Source organism: Saccopteryx leptura, chromosome 5 (assembly GCF_036850995.1).
Source record: "Saccopteryx leptura isolate mSacLep1 chromosome 5, mSacLep1_pri_phased_curated, whole genome shotgun sequence".
NCBI classification, from domain to species: domain Eukaryota; kingdom Metazoa; phylum Chordata; class Mammalia; order Chiroptera; family Emballonuridae; genus Saccopteryx; species Saccopteryx leptura.
The window spans coordinates 92,004,338-92,024,177 of NC_089507.1; the positions used below are offsets into that span (position 1 = coordinate 92,004,338).

Below are 19,840 nucleotides of genomic sequence, written 5' to 3' on the forward strand. Positions count from 1 at the left end.
TCTTTACCTAGAATCACTTTTTTTTTTTTAAATACCAATGCCTCTAATTAGTTACTTATCACTTTCTGGAATTATATTATTTGTTTATTTACTTCTTTCTCCCCACCCACCCTCCCTCACACATACTGAAATATAAGCTTTAGGAAAGTAGATATGACTTTTGCTGCATTTCCTCTTCATTCTCAAATACTAGAATATCTGGTAAAAAAAACTGTTAAATTACTAAATAAACAGCATTACTCAGAGTATTCTAAATTATTGGGAACAACAGCCCATATCTTTAGACCGCTATGGGTCTCTCTCGGGACTGAGGTACATGCTGAGGATACAGCGATGCCATTATCCATCTTCCTTCATTATGGTTTCTCTTCACTGTGTTGGGGGTAAAAATGCAGGGTTATTTTATCTATCTATCTATCTATCTATCTATCTATCTATCTATCTATCTATCTATCTATCTATCTATCTATATGAAGTGAGAAGTGGGGAAGCAGAGACAGACTCCTGCATGTGCCCCAACTGGGATCCACCCTGCAAGCCCCCTACCAGGCGATGCTCTGCCCATCTTGGGTCATTAGCTCTGTTGCTCAGCAACTGAGCTATTTTAGTGCCTGATGCAAGGCCATGGAGCCAACCTCAGTGCCCAGGTTCAATGTGCTTGAACCAATTGAGCTATGGCTGCAGGAGAGGAAGAAAGAGAGAGAGAAAGAAAGAAGGGGGAGGGATGGAGAAGCAGATGGTCGCTTCTCCTGTGTGTCCTGACTAGGAATCAAACTGGGGACTGCCACATGCTGAGCTGATGCTTTACCACTGAGCCAATTGGCCAGGGCCTAGTTTTTTGTTTTTTATATGAATTGAGTGGTACAAATCTAGACTACCTACACAACTGGGAAAAAACTAGTGTTTGGCTGGAAGAGATTTTTAAATAAGAATGACTTTTCCATTATGATCCAATTCATGTAAGATAGGCAATTTAGTTGAAAATAAACTTTATAATATTGTTAATAAAATGGATTTCCCATCTATATCCCTTCTTGTGGAAATGCAGAAGAGCTACAGTAAAATCTTTACTTTTATTGCAAGTTCAGAGTATTACTTGTTATAAAAGTATCTGTTGGAAAACCAGGCTGGATTCTTCATAAACAATAATTAATGTTAATGTTATGGCTCTACATCTGTATTTTTTTGGAAACTGGAATAGTTTAAAATTAGTGAACTGAAGAAGAGATATTTAGGGATAAACTCCATTCTCTATTGCCTGCGTTTCTTCTATTTTCCCTTGTTTAGCAAACACCAACTGCTGCAAACATTTAGAGATGACTGAGTTCACTCCTGGTTCTCTGAGGCGCTGACCAGTTTCCCTGGTTTGCGCCCATCTGGGAGGCTGCTGCCTTGTCTGGGGCTGCGAGACTGAACAAATACAACGGTTCTCACATGAACAAGGATGCTCATTATTCTTGCTCTCTTTCTCTCTTTATTCCAGAAAGTGTTTCTTGTGTGAATCTGTTCAGGCTAAAACAGGTACTTCTCATACTTTGTTAATAAGCCTGACAGCTCATTATGCAAAAAAGGAATTGCTTGAAAAAAACAGCAATTTTTTATAAATTTGATCAAGTTTCAGTCCCCTTAGCCACATATAGTTTCCATTTACTGAGATTAGTTATTTTCTTCTGACCAGCCGGAACGAGGACCTCTCAGCCAGAACAGACCATGAGCACATTTCTCCAGCCACTGGAAAGCATCCTGGTTTATTTCTGGTGAGTGCAATACACATTGAGGCAAAGACTGCTATGGTTTAAACACAAAAAAATGTAGTTTCATCTAATTTTGTCCCTCCTTTGATTCATGAATCTGTCTTGAGTAAAGTTCCATCCTCAGAGCTGTACCTTTTTATGTTTTACTGGGTAAATAAAAATAGAACTATAGGCCTGACTGTATCTGCAGCAACATATATTTTTATTTGGAGATATATAGATTGTGCGTTTAGAGCCCTGTCTCAGGTTGCCAAGTGGAAGATCATGAGATGGTTTTCATTACATAATCTTTCTGCAAACGCTATTCAGGATGAGTCCTTTTGGGGTGAGGCACTTAGGAGTCTATATGACATCAGTACTCCTTGAAATCTAGGCAGTGATGCAGGAATAATAGTGGTTGATTTACAAACACGTTTTAAAATTGGTGATAAGGAGCAGGAGTTAACGAGTTCTATCTCTGCTTCTCATAATACCCCCACTTTTACATATGGCCAGAAAGCTAAGAGCATCACATCAATTTAGGAGCAATTTAAGGAACAAATGGAACAACTAAATATTCTACCTTCCTGTTGTCTTGCCTAAGGCTTTCTAAAATTAACTTTTTATTACTCTATTTAATACTGTGTCCCTATTAGAAGTGTTAGAATGGGTGATAGACTGCTTTAGTTCTTTAATAGGCAAAAATATAAGGTCCCTTAAATAATAAAGATACCCCACATTTTTTTCAACATAATGGACTAAAACCGTATGACAGAAAGATTCAGAAAAAAAGAAAGAGACTCACCTTTGTTCCTGGTAACCCTGGTAAGCCTGGCTCTCCTTGAGGACCAATGAAACCTGGTTCACCCTTTAAAAAGATAGGCGTATGAGACCATTATCACGTGTCAGTAGGTAAAGTTAAACTGACTTCCTTCTACTGGGATTTTTACTCCTTTGATTGTGTATAGCTAGCTTTCTTGCTTAGATCAGCTACTGACTCTAAAATGAATCAGAATAGGTTTTGATCAATGAGGATACATTGAGCAAAGCTTTGGAGAAACTTTAGAAAGTAACAGCAGAAAACCAACCAGATACATGTCTTTATAATTTCCTTTCTCATTTCTTGTCCAGCACTTCTTACCATTTACCAAATCCAATTAATTACATTTCGGCGACAGTGGTCAATAGTCTTTGAGATAGGGGTCAATGATCCCACCCTCTGGTATTCATGCCTTTATGTAATGTCCTCTGCTTGAGTGTAGACTAGATTTAATGACTCCTACCTAATGAACAGAATTTGGCAGAAGTAATGGGATATATTAACTTCTGAGACTAAGTTATAAAAAGGCTGCAACGTCCATCTCCAGGGCTCTTTCTTGTTCTCTCTCACTTGGATCACTTGCTTTGGGGAAAGCAAGCTGCCATATGTAAAGAGCCCTATGAAGAGGTCCTCATGGTGAGGTCCAAGGTGAGCCAACAGCCGCATGTGTGCGCTTGGGAGGGGATGTTCCACTGAAGTGAGACCAGGGCCCCACCTGACAGCTTGACTGCATCCTCATGGGAGACACTGAGCCAGAGGCACCCAGCTGAGCTGTGCACAAATCCCTGTTTGCCCCAAACCGTGAGATAACTGTTGATTAAAGCCACTTCAGTTTAGGGGGGGTGTAATCATAGAATGTAGCAATAGATACCTGAACAATAGTTATGGCTAAGGAGGAGATTAGGAAAGTTCAGCATATAAGAAAAAAGATCTTTTTTGCCCTACCTCCATAACCCCTTCTCTACCACTTGGAGGAAACCCAGTTGTGGCATAATAAAAAAATATTTATATATTTGATCTTGTTTCTGGTTCCTTGCACAGAGCTCCCAAAACCCTTTGAGTTTTCTCAGTGATAAGAGCACGAGAAGCATCTTTTGTTATTCTTAACAAACCTCTTTCAAACTTATCTGAGTTTATGCTAATAAGGTGACTCCTGGTGAGCCCCTAAATAGCTTCAGGATGGGGTCTGTAAAGAAGGTGGAAATTTTAAGCCATGCCTCTCCTCTCACCATCTTTAGGGAGGGGAAGAAGGCTGGAGACCTGAGTTCAATCACCAATGGCCAATCATTTAATCCATCATGCCTACAATGGCACCTCCATAAAACCCCTGAACAAAGGAGACTAGAGAGCCCTCGAGCTGTTGAACACATCCGCATGCTGGCAGGATGATGTACCCCAAACACATGGGGACAGAGGCTCCTGTGATCGAGTCCTTTTGGCTACAACCTATGTACCTCTTTATTTGGCTGTTCATTTTTATCTTTTGTAATAAACTGTAATAATAAGTATGGTCTGTTCTTGAGTTCTCTGAGTTCCAGCAAATTATCAAACTTGAGTGGGGGTAGGAGTGGGTGATTGTGAGTACCCTCAATTTGTAGTTAAGTCAGACAGAAGTGCAGGTAACTAGGGGACCCAAACCTGTGATTCACATCCGAAGTGAGGGCAGTGTTGTGGGACTGAGCCCTTAAACCTGTAGTCTGATGTTAACTCTGAGTAGCTAGTGTCTCAATAGAATCAAAATATAAGACACAGTTGCTGTCAGACTATAGAATCAGGGTTGCATACTTAGTGTTGAAAAAGATACTATGTATTTGGTGTCTTTGAAACACCTGAGACCAATGTTCATATCCATAAAGTTTTATTTTCTACTTAAAAATGTGAGCTCAAATGTAAGAGTCTAACTTTCTAAAATCTATAATGAAATTTTAAAGCAAAATTGTAATGGTTGTATTCCCATATTTCCTACTTTTGTGTTGTTTGTTTTGCCCCCTTTGGAATATTTCTGGGCTGTTGCCAATGTTGATACATTTGATTTTTTTTCTAAGGTAGTGATATTTCAACATTTCTTCAGGTTTTAAAATACACTATATAAAATCTTGGGTATTGGCTGAGCAACAAACTGATATCGCCATTACAAAATGCATCATATAGATATATAACTCAAACAGATGTATCTCTGGCTCAGATAAGGTACTGGTTTAATAAATAAGGTGGAGGGGAACCAATGCATTAGGGTTATTTTGGGTGAAATTTCTATAAGTCTATTATATCTGTCTCCATACCCTTAGATACATTGGAAAGGACAATCTGAACAAATAATTTTGGGTAGATTTCTTAATGGTCTAAAATGAAAATCAACTATATTCAGAGAAATCATAGTGACTACTCTACTTCTTTTAAAATAGTTCAACTTGTTTTTTAATCAAAAATATCATAGGGAATACATTTATTTAAAAGATATTTCTCCCAATAAAATTATATAAATATATCTATAAATAAATAAATATTCCCTCTCCACCCTCAAAAAAGTTGTATTAAAGTCAATGTGTATCATTAGTAATGACTTACTGTGGTGGAAATATAATGCAAGTTAATAGGTTGAAAGTTTACATGTAGACAAGACTTTTGTATATCCTCAAGTAGAAACAAAATGATCTCACTGTTTAGCAAAGCAAATAGAAATATCATTAAAGCATACTAATAAAAGAAAAAAAGCAAATGTTGCAAAATGTCACTCTTATTCATGTTAGTGCTTAGAGGAAGCATGCAGTTTCACAGTTCACAAATAAATAAAGCTTTGTGATCTCAGTGGCCAGACAAGTTTTTTTCTCCATTTTTAGAAAATAGAAAATATATTAAATGCTCCTGAGTAAATGTATAAGAAGTTCTTTTAAACAGAACGGTCAGAGGAAAAATTTAAGAAAGCATCTACTATATTTCTACACTTATTTATTTCAATTTATTCAAGGAGAAAATAATATACTTAACTTGAGGATTACAAACTTATGTTTATTTAATTCCAGAGTGCTCATTGGCTTTAGAGACATTAGTTCCAATCTTTCTGTGGGGAGAGAATAATCACTGGTCTCTTCTTTGTTTCATTGCAGATAGACAAGACTAAAGCAAAATAAGGCATAAATATATCTACTCATGGTCCTGACTGTGTTGGTTAGACTGTTGTTACCTCCCTTAGCTGTAGTAGAGCCTTTTCACTTACCCTTATTAGTGTACAGAGTAGTAAAAATTCATTGATATGGTTTCAGATTCCACACGTCACCTCACTGTTAAGAAACTACCACTTGCAAAGTTTGGGGTAGTACCAAAGAAGAATACCCATAATTTTATGAAAGAGCTTTATAAAAATGATCTTCCCTTCTCCAATTACATATCTATATAAGGCTAGTTTTCTTTTATATACTTCAACCCAAACAACAGATAGAATGCAGAAGCAATAAACCAGACATAAAAGAGATTTTTTTTTTTTTTTTTCATTTTTCTGAAGCTGGAAACGGGGAGAGACAGTCAGACAGACTCCCACATGTGCCCGACCGGGATCCACCCGGCACGCCCACCAGGGGCGACGCTCTGCCCACCAGGGGGCGATGCTCTGCCCATCCTGGGCGTTGCCATATTGCGACCAGAGCCACTCTAGCGCCTGAGGCGGAGGCCACAGAGCCATCCCCAGCGCCCGGGCCATCTTTGCTCCAATGGAGCCTCGGCTGCGGGAGGGGAAGAGAGAGACAGAGAGGAAAGCGCGGCGGAGGGGTGGAGAAGCAAATGGGCGCTTCTCCTATGTGCCCTGGCCGGGAATCGAACCCGGGTCCTCCGCACGCTAGGCCGACGCTCTACCGCTGAGCCAACCGGCCAGGGCCAAGAGATTTTCAAAAAATAAAAAATGTCATATTTCTTGCTTTTTTTGAAGATCCAGTTATATTTCATAAAACATTATTTAATTAACACATAACCAGTTTTTCAAATTTCTGAGTTTTAACTTCTAACACGAAAGTCTCAATAAATATCAATATAACCTACATTGACGAAAACTATTTCAATCCTAATCTGTAAGTGTATAAAGAAGTTTGAGACCAAATGTTTGAGAACTTTTGGTACAAAGTTACAGCATTGAGTTATAAAGCCTGGCTTTGCAAGCTGGGATCTTAACCTGCCAAATAATGGGAGATGCTGGCATTATTAGGGGTGACTTAATTAAGACTTATTGTAAGATAATGCAAGTAAAGCACTTAGTGCCATCTCTAGAGTGAAGTAAGTGAACAATAAATGTTTGTTATTATTGTTGCCCTTATCTATTGCTCAAAAATGTTAGCTCTCATTATTATTAGTAGTAATAGAAATAGAAGTATTATTATATCTCTCCAACTATTTGGTGATATACAAGGTGACTGTTGGTTTACACCCTGGATGAGGCTAGACTCAATACCTCTTCAACTTCTTTCAAAAAGTAACCCTAAATTTTCTCATATGATCATATCATTTTATGATATAATATCCATCTGCTAGAGCATTTAGGATTTCAAAACCAAAAGTGTGTAAGGTAGAGAGTAGTGATAGGTTTACTATGAATTTTCATCCTGTAAGGAAGAAATGGAGAAAATGGCCATAGCTATTAAATTTCCCTACATAAATGTATCATAGTCCCCCATGTATAAGACGCACCTTTTTCTGAAAATTTTGGGGTGTAAAAACTGGGTGTATCTTATACAGTGGTTGTAGAAGTGTGGCATTTCAAATGCCATAGATGCAAGTGAGGACGAGGCAATATATGAAGACAGTGATTCGTCATCAGACACAGATGAGGACAAGCTAATGGATAGGAGTTTTGACAGTGATGAGTTGTATGAATTTTATGATGAATAAAACTTGAGTTCAACAACTTTATGTAATACTTTTTTTTTTTTCAAATTTCAGACCCCAAAATTAAGGTGCGTCCTATACATGGGAGCGTCTCATACAGGGGGAAATACGGTAATCCTTTCAAGAAATCTTGCTTCTTTGACAAGGACTGATGTAGAGTTTAAAGGTTCCAAAATCTCCTAAAATATCTAGTGGAAAGGCAATAATAACAGACAGTTATATAAATACTTCAATGTGATAAAAACAAACAAAAACCAGCAGGAGATTATTCTACTCTTATCACGTTTCTAGTTAACCGGAACAGAGGAAGGATACTGGATCAGAGAAAGGTAGGGGGAAGCAGCTGAAATATGATTCAAACACAAAACACTTTGGGGAAATCATCTTTGGACTAAAGCAGACTACACAAAAATGAGGTTACATAAGCTCTCAGGGCAATAAACAGGAAAAGTAGCTGTTTATATTGGACTATGAAATGATTCTCAGACCTGTTTTACATATCTAATCTCATTTAGTCAATGGAAATAGAAGATTGCTAAATTGTTATGATTCACATGTATTTATCTAAGAAGACAGGTGGGAGTGAGATGCAACAGAGGAAATTAGCACTATAATAAAATTAAACTCTTACATTTAATGAAGAAACAACTAAATCTAGAGGGCTTCCCCCCGCCCCACAAGGCAATTACCTGAATTAGAAAATCCAAATTATAATTTCAGCGATTCCTTTTAGGAATAACATGGGAAGCATAAGGCAGAAATCTTTTGAAAGGGCAGATACTGGCTACCATAATCAAGGAAACATGGATTTATACAGATAAACAGAATGTAAATAGCTTTATAATTAAAATAAAAGCAGTAAAAATACATTTCCTGAAACAATATTAATCTTTTCAGTTTATGATGTTAGTGTTTGTTTTTTTTAATGACAACACTAAGGTCTAAGAAAAATGGGGTGAAGACAAAACTTTAAACATGAGTTTGTCAAGAACATCAGGGCACAGATGAATAACGTAAGAATAAATTACCAAGAGTGCTAATTAGTTCAGAACTGCTCTAACCTGTTTTTCTCTTGTTCCATATATATTTTTTCTCTCATTTTATATATTCTGAATATTACACCATCTCCCTATTCACTCACCATCTCAAGTGAGGTAGCATTTTAGGTTTTTACTTTTGTTATTGTTGAGAACAAAATCAATTGGGATTCTATTCATATTGGTTCTGCTGATTGTGTGTGAAAGGGAATTACAAGGGTGAAGGCAACCCACTGACAGATATTACAATATAATTGCTTGCAAAGTACCTAATCAGGGAGAGAGCAAAGTAGAAAGAAGAAAGAGAAGAAAGGGAGAATGATAATAAAGAAATGAAGGGAGGGGCAGGAGTAAGGTGGGGGAAGACAAGAGGGGCATGGAAGAATGCAGAGGAACTAACATCTCAACGTTTTCTATTCCTCTACCATGGCCATAATAATTGAATCCAGGTTTAATCTGTCATTTTTATTTGTTTGTTTGTTTTCACTGGTTCTAGAAAAATCCAACTAGATCTACCCTTGGAAGAAACAGGAAAAATAAACATCATATTTAACTCTTTCCCCCCTTCTTTTCCAAGTGAGAAGAGGGGAGATAGAGAGACAGTGCATGTGCCCCCATTGGGATCCAATCAGCAACCTCAGTGTGGGGCTGATGCTCTGCCCATCTGGAGCCATGCTTGCAACTAAGCTATTTTTAGAGCCTAAGCCAGAGGCTCCACAGAGCCATCCTCAGCGCCTGGGGCCGATTCACTTGAACCAGTTGAGCCATGGCTGTGGGAGAGGAAGAGAGAGCAAGAGAAGGGGAGAGGGAGGAGTGGAGAAGCAGATGGTCACTTCTCCTGTATGCCCTGACTGGGAATCGAACCCAGGACATCCACACATTGAACCGATGCTTTACCACTGAACCAACCAGCCAGGGCATATTTAACTCTTAAAATAAATGCAGAGCTATGATTTAACCAAAGCCTAGAGATAAAATATACACAAAACTATTTACCAGAACCCTTGGTACATTCCAAAATGTTAATCACTAAAACACTAAAATAGCTGGCACCATATCGTGCTACCCAAGCCACATGCTAGCCAGTAATTAAAGGGCTGTCAGAGAAATAGAAAGCTCAGCTCTGTTAGTGGGTTAGAATATGGCACTAAAGCAGGAGCAAATTCCAAAATGAAGAAAAATTTGGTTTAATTTTCTGGTCTTGTCCTGGATACTACATCTGATTTTTTTCTGAGTTGTTTCATGAGTTTTGTCCTTTGTTTATTCCTAACATTAATTAATTAGCTCACCACTAATGAGTTAATAATCCAAGCTTAGTACCAACACTGTAACACATTTCTCTGTGTTAAGTTGGTAAGAAAGATGTGGTTTTGGCAACTATACTGGGATTCAGATAGACAGCAGAAATGCTTTAAATTCAGAATGAAGCACAATATAAAACTAGCAGTGAACTGTGGAAGTGGCAGTAGCTGCAAGTAGATCCATCTGAAAAATCTCACACATGTTGCTAATTTGAGTGAAAACTTAAACAGCCAGGGTGCATGTAAATGCAGAAGCAAGTCAGTGGGTTTCAGCTCTAGCTGCAATCAAAGGTGGATCTTCACATGACCAATTTTGGAGGGCCTACTCGTTTCACATTGATCTTTCCAACTATAGGTAACTGTTGCAGCAGCCACAACTTTAATCTTGTAGTATGAAACTCAGTGAATATAAGTCACAGTAACTAATGTGCACTATATTTGAAAAATTATCCTGTTCTTTCACCAAACAAAAAGTGCCCTTATTGATTAGGGTGTCAGGATTAGAAAGCACATCCACTCTCATTCTCTCTGCTTTTTTTTTTTTTATAAATTGGCAATATGTACAGACAAATGAAGTAAACTTCCAGAAGATTTAGCTACAAGAAGATGAGATCTATTCAATCTATAAGATAACATGAAGATAAAACAAAAATAAGATTTTCAATGAAGTCACTTCTGCTCAACTCATTTGCTATTACTTTAAAAAATTTTAAACGCCACCTAACCAGGCGGTGGTGCAGTAGATAGAGCATCAGCCTGGGATGCAGAGAACCCAGGTTTGAAACCCCAAGGTCGCCAGCTACAGTGCAGGCTCACCAGCTTGAGTGCAGGGTCGCTGGCTTGAGCATGGGATCATAGACATGACCCCATGGTCGCTGACTTGAGCCTAGAGGTCAAGGCACATATGAGAAAGCAATCAATGAACAACTAAGCTGCTGCTACTATGAGTTGATGCTTCTCATCTCTCTCCCTTCCTGCTGTCTGTCCTTGTTTGTCTGTCTCTCCCTCTCAAAACAAACAAACAAAAATTCAACAGTATATTGAGATAGCTTAAATTCTGTGTATTCTGGCCAGTAAAGAAACAACCCCACAACAAAATGAAAGCCCCCAAAACAAGGAAAATGATTGCCATCTTTACAAACCAAGAGGGCACAAACCTGGCATTCTATATTACAAAAAGGCCAGTGAAGGCTAGTAAATGCCTTAAGAACTTGACCTTTCTGAACTCTAACAATGACTAGCAAACATCTGGACCAATTTTTCTTCAAACTCACATTTAATACATAGTAAGAAAGTATTTAAGATGACCTTAGTTTATCTTTTAAATGGCTATTGGGACAGTTGACCTACCACTCTTTTGTCAAATCTATATAAAGGATGTCCTTCCTATAGATAGGAAGAGTCAACAAATATGGAGATGGGATTATTTGTCGAGGGAAAAAAGAGACAGCTTCATTCATACAGAAATGTCTCACCAGGTGTTTCCCTATATGCTTCCAGAACTTAACATCTGTTCAATAGAAGGGCGGACAGAAAGTCCTGATTAACTCCTGTCCACAGAAAAACCTCTGGTTTTTCATTTATTACCATTTGTTTTATTTTTATGTCATTATCAATTAAAAGAGTAAAAAATATCAAATTTTTAAACTCTCCAAACACCCCTCTAATATACTAGCTTAAACCAAACTATGCTTTTCATGATATTTATTATCCCCAAGCTGATCCAATTTTCAGTGCCCCCCAAAATAGTACAACATGGCTCGAAAAATATGTGCTCATTTGCCTGGGAGCTAAAAGCATCACCAATAATTTTGATTAATGTGTCCTGACACTGAATGCATTAGCCATACAATATTCTTTTTGCTTAAAGGCTAATTAGAATTCAAGTCAGCATGATACCTGCTTTTGAGGATTACTGCAAGAACATTTGTTGTAATAAGAACCTCTAGGCAGCCAGTTTTGGTAATGATTGATTTGTAAAATTATTGAGGGGGAAAAAATGAGAAAGTAAAATCTGTCCCAAAAAACACTTACTTCCCTTAAAGGATCAAATTTGAGTATAAATTAAAACATCTTGGTGGCTAAGATGGAAATGAACTCCCATAGCAGGTTTATTTAAAACCCAGAAAACATACCTTTCTGATTTTTTCTTTTTTCTTAACAGGATTACATCATGAAAGCACATTTGCTGTATTTATTGGAGGCTTTATTCTGGCTGCTAAAAATCTCTGATTTCTGGTTGTCCGAGTTTCCTAATTGGACTCTTAAATTATTCAACTGCTCAGACACACTTTATGCAAACAGGAAATAATTATAAGTAACAATAACACAGTGTTATCCTTTTAACTGGTATGTCTTTCCTGTTTTTCTTTTAGGAATTCAGTTCATATTCTGTTACTTCCGAAAACTTTCCTCTATTTTTAAAATGGGATCTGATGTTTTTGAGGAAGGAACCTCATCTCCAGTGGATTTAGAACATAAATTTCTAGTAGATTACGGAACACTACACTCAATCCTAAGAATGCCAAAGTAAATGTTTCCACCACCTGTAAAATTTAGTCTTTCTATGATTTAGTGTCAAAGATGATTTCATATAATGAGGTATAAAGAGTTGGTTACTGTCTCATAACCTCCCAATCTTCAAGTTCTTGGTCTAAATGTCAAATTTTCACTATTGGGAAAGGCAAAGCAAAAACATCAAGCTTTGAGGGAAAATACTATAAAAACTTCTTTGCCATCTAAATGATTTGATGTATTTTTTACTGTATTATGTCTCTCTACTATATTAATGTCACTGTATTATATATATTTTTTCAAAAAATATATATATTATGGTCTATATTGAAAGGAGAAATTCATTGAAAATCAATATTTGTAAAAACTGTCTTGGGCAACCCGGGCTGGTTGGCTCAGCGATAGAGCGTTGGCCTGGCGTGTGGAAGTCCTAAGTTCAATTCCTGGCCAGGGCACATAGGAGAAGCACCCATCTGCTTCTCCTTTCTCCACCCTTCCTCCTCTCCTTTCTCTCTATCTCTCTCTTCCCCTCCCTCAGCCAAGGCTCCAAGGGAACAAAGATGTCCAAGGTGCTGACAATGGCTCCATGGCCTCTGCTTCAGGCGCTAGAATGGCTCCGGTTGCAACGGAGCAATGGCCCAGATGGGCAGAGTGTTGCCCCCTGGTGGGCATGCTGGGTGGATCCCAGTTGGGTGCATGCAGGAGTCTGTCTCCTGCCTCTCCACTTCTCACTTCAGAAAAATACCAAAAAAGTAATAATAATAATAATAATGTCTTGGGCTAGGCAACACCATGACTTAGGCCTGGAGAATGTCTTCATTAAATTGTCAAGTTTTCCATTTGCTTTTCATGTGAACAGTGTCAACAGCACCATGTCTTATGCCCAGACAGTGTCCCACTTATCCTTTGTTCCTGGATATATTTGGGTTACAGGAAAAGGGGACTAGTGTGATGCATGTTTCAAGAGAAAGTAGTTTCTTACTGCTCCCAGAGGTAACATTCATCTACCACTGCAAAGGAGTTTGCAGAATGTACATCTAATAACCTGTAGAGCATAAATGGATTTATGCTTTTTAAGTTAAAATTACTCACATGAGAAAAAACTATCTAGAACAGGTATGTAAACAATGTTTCTAATATTCTGAGCTGTTCCAAGAGAAATAAATAACAATAGCTAAAATTTATATAGTTTGCAATATATGGCAATATTTTAGGAGCTACACATATATTAATTCATTTAATTCTCATAACAACCCTCTGAGTTATATACAATGATGATTCCCATTTTATAAGGAAATGTGATGATATAGATTCATGAACTGGTGAGAGGCAGGACTAAGGTCTGCACACTGGTGATCTGGTTCTGCAGTCAGGGCTCTTGGTTTCTGCTCTATATCCTTAATTACTAGGGTCATATAATTATAAAGGTGCTAAATAATGCATTTACATTGTTCAAACTAACTGTGGAGAGAAAAAAATTTAAAAATAGGAACTTTGAATCTTACTCTTTTATGTGATATCTGAAAAGCTAGTTACAAGTTTTGCCCATGAAAAATGTATTTGCAGGCTTGTTTATAAAAATAATTTTCTGAATTCAAAATCTTATTCCAGAAGATCAATGTCTGCATGGTACATTATGCATAATTTAATTTTCCCAGTTGAACATCTTGACACTACATGAACCATGAATGCATGAAATAGGAATTCCAAATGTCTGCCACATGGTAAGAGGACTTTCCAATACTTGTGCAGGAAGCTTCAGAGTAATTTGAAATCAAGTTATGCCTGTACTTAGTGACTTTTATTATGTATGTCTACGGTATTAGCACTTTTCTCTGAGTGGGACTCTGAGGTGATAGATAGATGAGTCTTCTGTCTGTATTTAGGCACTTTGCTCATTTCCTGAGAGCTGTGTGGAAGGCATTTGGATGCTCATTAAGTTTCCAACCATTCCCCGAGTGCAACAGGTGGCAAATCAAAGCTTCCCTGGTATGTCATGGCTGGTTTCCTCAACGTCTTGGAAATAATGAATGGCATTTACATGCTCTGTCATGCAGGCAGATAAGAAGGAGAAGAATAGCAACAGGAAGTATTTCCAAAGCATAAACAAACACACAAGACTAGGGAGGTTATGACCAATGTTCTTGCTACCACACTTTCTAAATACATATATAGTTGTTTTACCTTAAAAATATTGGCACTCTTTCAAACTATGAAATCAGGATGAACTCTCCTGTGGTTAGCTACTTAGTAAAAGCAGTTATATTAAAGGAATAAAAACATCCTGACTTAATAAAACTGTATTATAAAATCTCAAACTTTTAATTCTACTATGCAAATATTCAATGAGTACTAGTGACTATGATTTGCTCTTAAGATGTCTCCTTTACAAAATAACTTAGTTATACTGAGAATAATATTTTATAAGGAAAGCATATCACTCACATCCTGAACTAGAAGGAGAAGCTTATTCATTCAGAAATAGAATCTGTGATTTAAATAAAATGTTACCCAACAGTACTTGGTAATCAGAAAAGGTTTTTGTCACTATAATCTTGTCACTATAATCACTAGTCAACGTTAGAAAAAACAAGGGAAATATCAGCTATATGGTATGTCTGACAATTGCCTGTAACCCAAAGAATTAAAGCATTTACTGGAGGTGGCAAATCACCAACACTTTTCCCAATTTGAAAAAGTTTGAAACATTCAATTAGTCCAGAGATAACAAGGGAAATGACCTGGGATATTTTTCATGGTAGAGAACATAAAATAACTAAAAGATAATGATAACAAACAATAATATTTGAAATTATCGGTGTGTTTTACAAGAAAAAGACTCAATACTCAATATGTTCGCCCTATATGCTCTCTCTCAACGCCAAAGTGCCTCACACTCAGGAGAAGGAACCACTGTATCTCCGCACAGCACCGAGGCTCCAACCATGGACTTGGCATTGGCAGCACAGCCCTTCTAACCCACAAGCAAGTGCTGGAGGAATTCGGCCTGAGCCTTTCAGAATGCCTCTCCTTTTAAATGCCTTCCTCTTCTTTATAATGCTACAGGTTCTTTATCCTTAATGCTGAATATGACTTTTCTAAATTTGTTTTTAAAATTTATGATTTTCCAATCATTTTTAAAAAGTTCCTTTTTTTTAAGGTGTGGGAAATCACTAAGGAATATAAATCACATATTAATTTACTGTTACTTTTGCTAAATATCAAATGACAGGAAATAACTTTGTTTTTAAGTAAACTATTATTATAGAGTGCAATTTTTCATTGAAGAAGCCAAGGACTAACAATGTATTAAATACACATATCAGAACTTCTATAAACCAATCTGGAACCATCAAACAAAAAGCAGGACCAACATTTCTGAGTGCCAACCTAGAAAACATAGTTTTCATGTCTGTTAATTATACCAAATATAGTCATAAATTATTACATATGATACTGTATGATGTCTAGGAACTCAAAAATTTCACATATTTATTCTAAAATCTTATCATTTTATGTATCACACCAAATACAACCTTCATGAAACAGTATGCACACCCTCACACTGACACTAGGAATATTAATTATAGAATGGTCTATACTAGACATTAATTCAAAGCTTTATAAGGTGAGAACAATGTAAGAAAAACTTGACTTGCATTGTGTTACTCTGGGAAACAGTTCTAAATTTAAAAGAACTTTAACATAAGAAGCTGATTATAAAGAACTACAGCTAAGGCAGTAGAACTTTTAAGCCTTCTCGGTTGCCATGAGAAACATTTTAAAAAATTAAATAATATAAAATTAAGATGTTTAGATGGTTTAAAAATATGTAAAACAATGCTTTTAAATAAACCTTTAGGCAATTATTTCAAAAGAAAGATATATAAAAAGTTCATGGGAACAGTATATGGATCAAAATAGTTTAGTAAAATGATTTGTACTTTTCAGTGAGAATTATTGACAGGAAGTAGAAACACGGAGCATTTGAAAGGGATTATTATAATGGGTGAATCATAAAAACAGCTGCCTAAATGTTAGATTTATGGGGATGTGAAGACTAATTCTGGTAAAAATCTGATAAGATCTTAAGAATAAAACTAAATTTGAAAGTAGACATTCTAGGCTTTAAAGAATTCTTATGACTTCAAATGAAGTGGCTTTTACATTTACTTTGTTTGGGGTATATTAGGTTACATAGCAGAATATACAGTCCAGATAGCAATGGAAAACTTAAAAAATACCTGTGCTTAATTTTTAATTCAAAAATATAATTGGTTGAGATGGCTGGTGGGTATTTAAAAAATAGCACTACCTCCTTAGCTTTCATTTTCCCTCCTATCTTCCTGTAATTTTTGTGACTCTTACAATTATAGTTCTATGAAGCCAAGACTGTCAGTGCAGTATTTACCTTTATCCCCGGAAGTCCAGGAAGCCCAGGAAGCCCTGGTTCACCCTACATAGGAAAATCACACAACATTATAGAACAATGTCTCCGGAGAAAAGCATGGCAAATGTTCCTAGCTGAATACTAGTCCTCTATATATACACTGTCTGCTTTCAGGAAGTTCGGTGAGATTATAGAGTTCAGTCAACTCTTGATTCAGAAACTGGTTGCCCATTTTGCAGATTTTTCCCTTTTCCTGCTAGGTCACTGCTCATTGTCATCTCTACCAGAAGGCAAGAAAGAGAAGTAAAAGGAGAATGAACTCCCATGTTTTATTTCTTCCTGGTGATTTGCTGGGAAGGCAGAAGCTCTTTGTGCTGAAATGAGGATTATGCATGCATCTGAGTCCTGCCTCCTACTCCAGTGCTCTCTCACCTCGGATGATCAAGAGTTGGCTGTATAAACAGATGGTTACATCAAAACAATATACATTAAAAGTCGTGCTCACGTAAAAGTATAGTAAGATTTCTTTTCCATTCCTGAATGATGAGAAGATAAATGCATGGTCAATATACTTAACTCCAGCCCATGTTTCTGACAATTGTTGAGACTGGGTAACCCTGCCTAGCAATTTAAGGCTAATGGTACTCTGCAGCTGTTCCGGAATACAGGTTTGAGATTAAGTGGTACATTTTGGGTGAGCACACTGGAGTCATGATAAACCTTCTCATTTTCACTGAACAGTCTACATTATTTTAAGTACAAAGTATAGTGACAAGAGGTTACATTGCTTATAAAGTCTCCTGAATTCCACTAAAAGAGCATAATAGAATCACTGGAAAAAAATGAAAGTCCATCCTGTATTGGATTGAGGTGACTATTTGAGGAAGTATCGTTTAAAGATAAAGGGGCTACATATTTTCATGATGGTCAGTCAGTGGGATGACAATTATACTAAAAGAAATAGGGGCATCAAACTAACCATGAAAGTGATAGAGGGAGGCAGATTTAATCTAAATGCTTTAACAACCTTCATGTCAAAGAAAATCTACTAAGAACAAGCAGACGTTTTTTAATATTATTACTTTCAAATTGTTAAGAGTCATAACTTACTCTAGTATTATCACTAAATGAATTCATACACGATTTATCAAGCTGTATGGTTAGACATAGAAAGGCTAATGACTTTCCTGATGGCTTAGGTCAGAGGTGTTTCAGGAATGCAAAAGAAAAGCTATTCTGTCTGAGACTATAAATGAAACAAACAGCAACACTAAAATGAGATTAAGTCAGAGAAGAAAGGATGATTACTAAGAATTTGATATTTCACTCAAATACTGGTCCAAGTAAATTAAACTTCATACAGATACATTATACATTTAATTTTATTTTTTCTTTCCCTTTTCCCTTCAATTAATTAATTTAGCAAGATTTAGTAAAAAGGGCTTGTATCCATATTTTACTAAAGAAAAATTCTCTTTTACTTTAAAAAAGTATAAGGCCATAGAAAATATTAAATTGCAGTAAAGTATAAAACCAAAAAAAGTAAATAAACACTGGTGACAAATCTATAGCTTTGTATTGTTTTAGAAAAGTCCCCTAAAACTCAGGATATCCTACATGAAAAACGTGTGAAAATGTATTTATTGGTTATAATACTGTCTCCCCGGCGGGAGTTCCCAACAGGCCTTTCCCTCTGGCCAGATTGAAAGGATCATTAGATTAATGTGAAGAAAGATACTTATATTCACATGCATACACAGACACACACCCATGGTTTCTAACAACGAGAAAGATGTATAAGACATTACCGAATGTTTTTAACGTAGATTGAATACTTACAGAGACGTTGAGCATTTAGTTGCTCCCTACATTATATGTGTATGTATATATGTATGTGAAAAGATTATAAATGTATTTATTAATGAACAAGTGTTTCAGAAATTAATATTTTATAGTCTTGTATTTTTATAAATTTGACATTTTCTTTTTTTTTTTTTTCATTTTTCTGAAGCTGGAAACAGGGAGAGACAGTCAGACAGACTCCCGCATGCGCCTGACCGGGATCCACCCGGCACGCCCAGCAGGGGCGATGCTCTGCCCAGCAGGGGGCGATGCTCTGCCCATCCTGGGCGTCGCCATGTTGCGACCAGAGCCACTCTAGCACCTGAGGCAGAGGCCAAGGAGCCATCCCCAGCGCCCGGGCCATCTTTGCTCCAATGGAGCCTTGGCTGCGGGAGGGGAAGAGAGAGACAGAGAGGAAAGCGCGGTGGAAGGGTGGAGAAGCAAATAGGCGCTTCTCCTGTGTGCCCTGGCCGGGAATCGAACCCGGGTCCTCTGCACGCTAGGCCGACGCTCTACCGCTGAGCCAACCGGCCAGGGCGTGACATTTTCAAATACATGTTTACTTAAAAGTTGACATAATAAAAGATTATAAAATATTAAGGTTATCTTTTGTGGAGCATCTCAACATTATTAGGAAGATATTGGTTCCTGTATAAAATTTCTATCTTTATAACATGAAGACTTATCTTCCAATTGAGAGATGGTAATTCAGCTACTTCCTCCATCCTGTCTACTCCTTGGTTCAGGAGCCTCTCTGAGTTGAGTTCTTGGTCAGACACAGCCCATGGTCAGATCTGGGCCATAATTAAAAATTAATTTGCTGTTCTATTTGAAGAATACTTGTCTAAGCAGATTAAGCTTCACACAGACACATTATACTTGTGCTTTCCTTTCCACTCTTACCCTCCATTACAGGAAACCTGTGCCTGTCATCAAAGTTGGAACCCTGCTATCACCCTATGTCCCTGTGACAATGCCCCTCTCCTCTAGATAGAGTTTAATGTGAGGGTCCCTTCCAATGGGAAATCAAGTATTTTTTTCCCTTTAAAATTAAATATATATATTAGAATATAAAATATCTTTAAAATATGGAGAATTTAGGAAGGAAAGATTATTTGGTGAAACACAATATCTTTTATAAATCTACACTTTACAAACATATGTATATACTCTAACTCATGCATCAATCACACACTCTACTGTTGAGTCTATAAATGAAAAAAAACAAAACAACTATAATTAAATCGTTCCTACATTATGAATGTTACCCTAAAGAACAAACTTACAAACTGCAAAATATCAGACAGTGGGAACTATTCAATGGGCTTTTT

General features: G+C 37.0%; 1 protein-coding gene across 1 annotated transcript in view; it reads right to left on the reverse strand.

The window, feature by feature from the left end:
• The window catches only part of COL25A1 (collagen type XXV alpha 1 chain), a 599,542-nt gene that overhangs the window by 50,706 nt on the left and 528,996 nt on the right, over nucleotides 1-19,840 (reverse strand). Inside the window, exons 18-19 of the mRNA XM_066384810.1 lie at nucleotides 16,689-16,733; nucleotides 2,539-2,601 (exon numbers count right to left, since the gene is read on the reverse strand). Coding sequence (XP_066240907.1) covers nucleotides 2,539-2,601; nucleotides 16,689-16,733 — 108 coding nt within the window. The remainder of the gene's footprint in view (nucleotides 1-2,538; nucleotides 2,602-16,688; nucleotides 16,734-19,840) is intronic.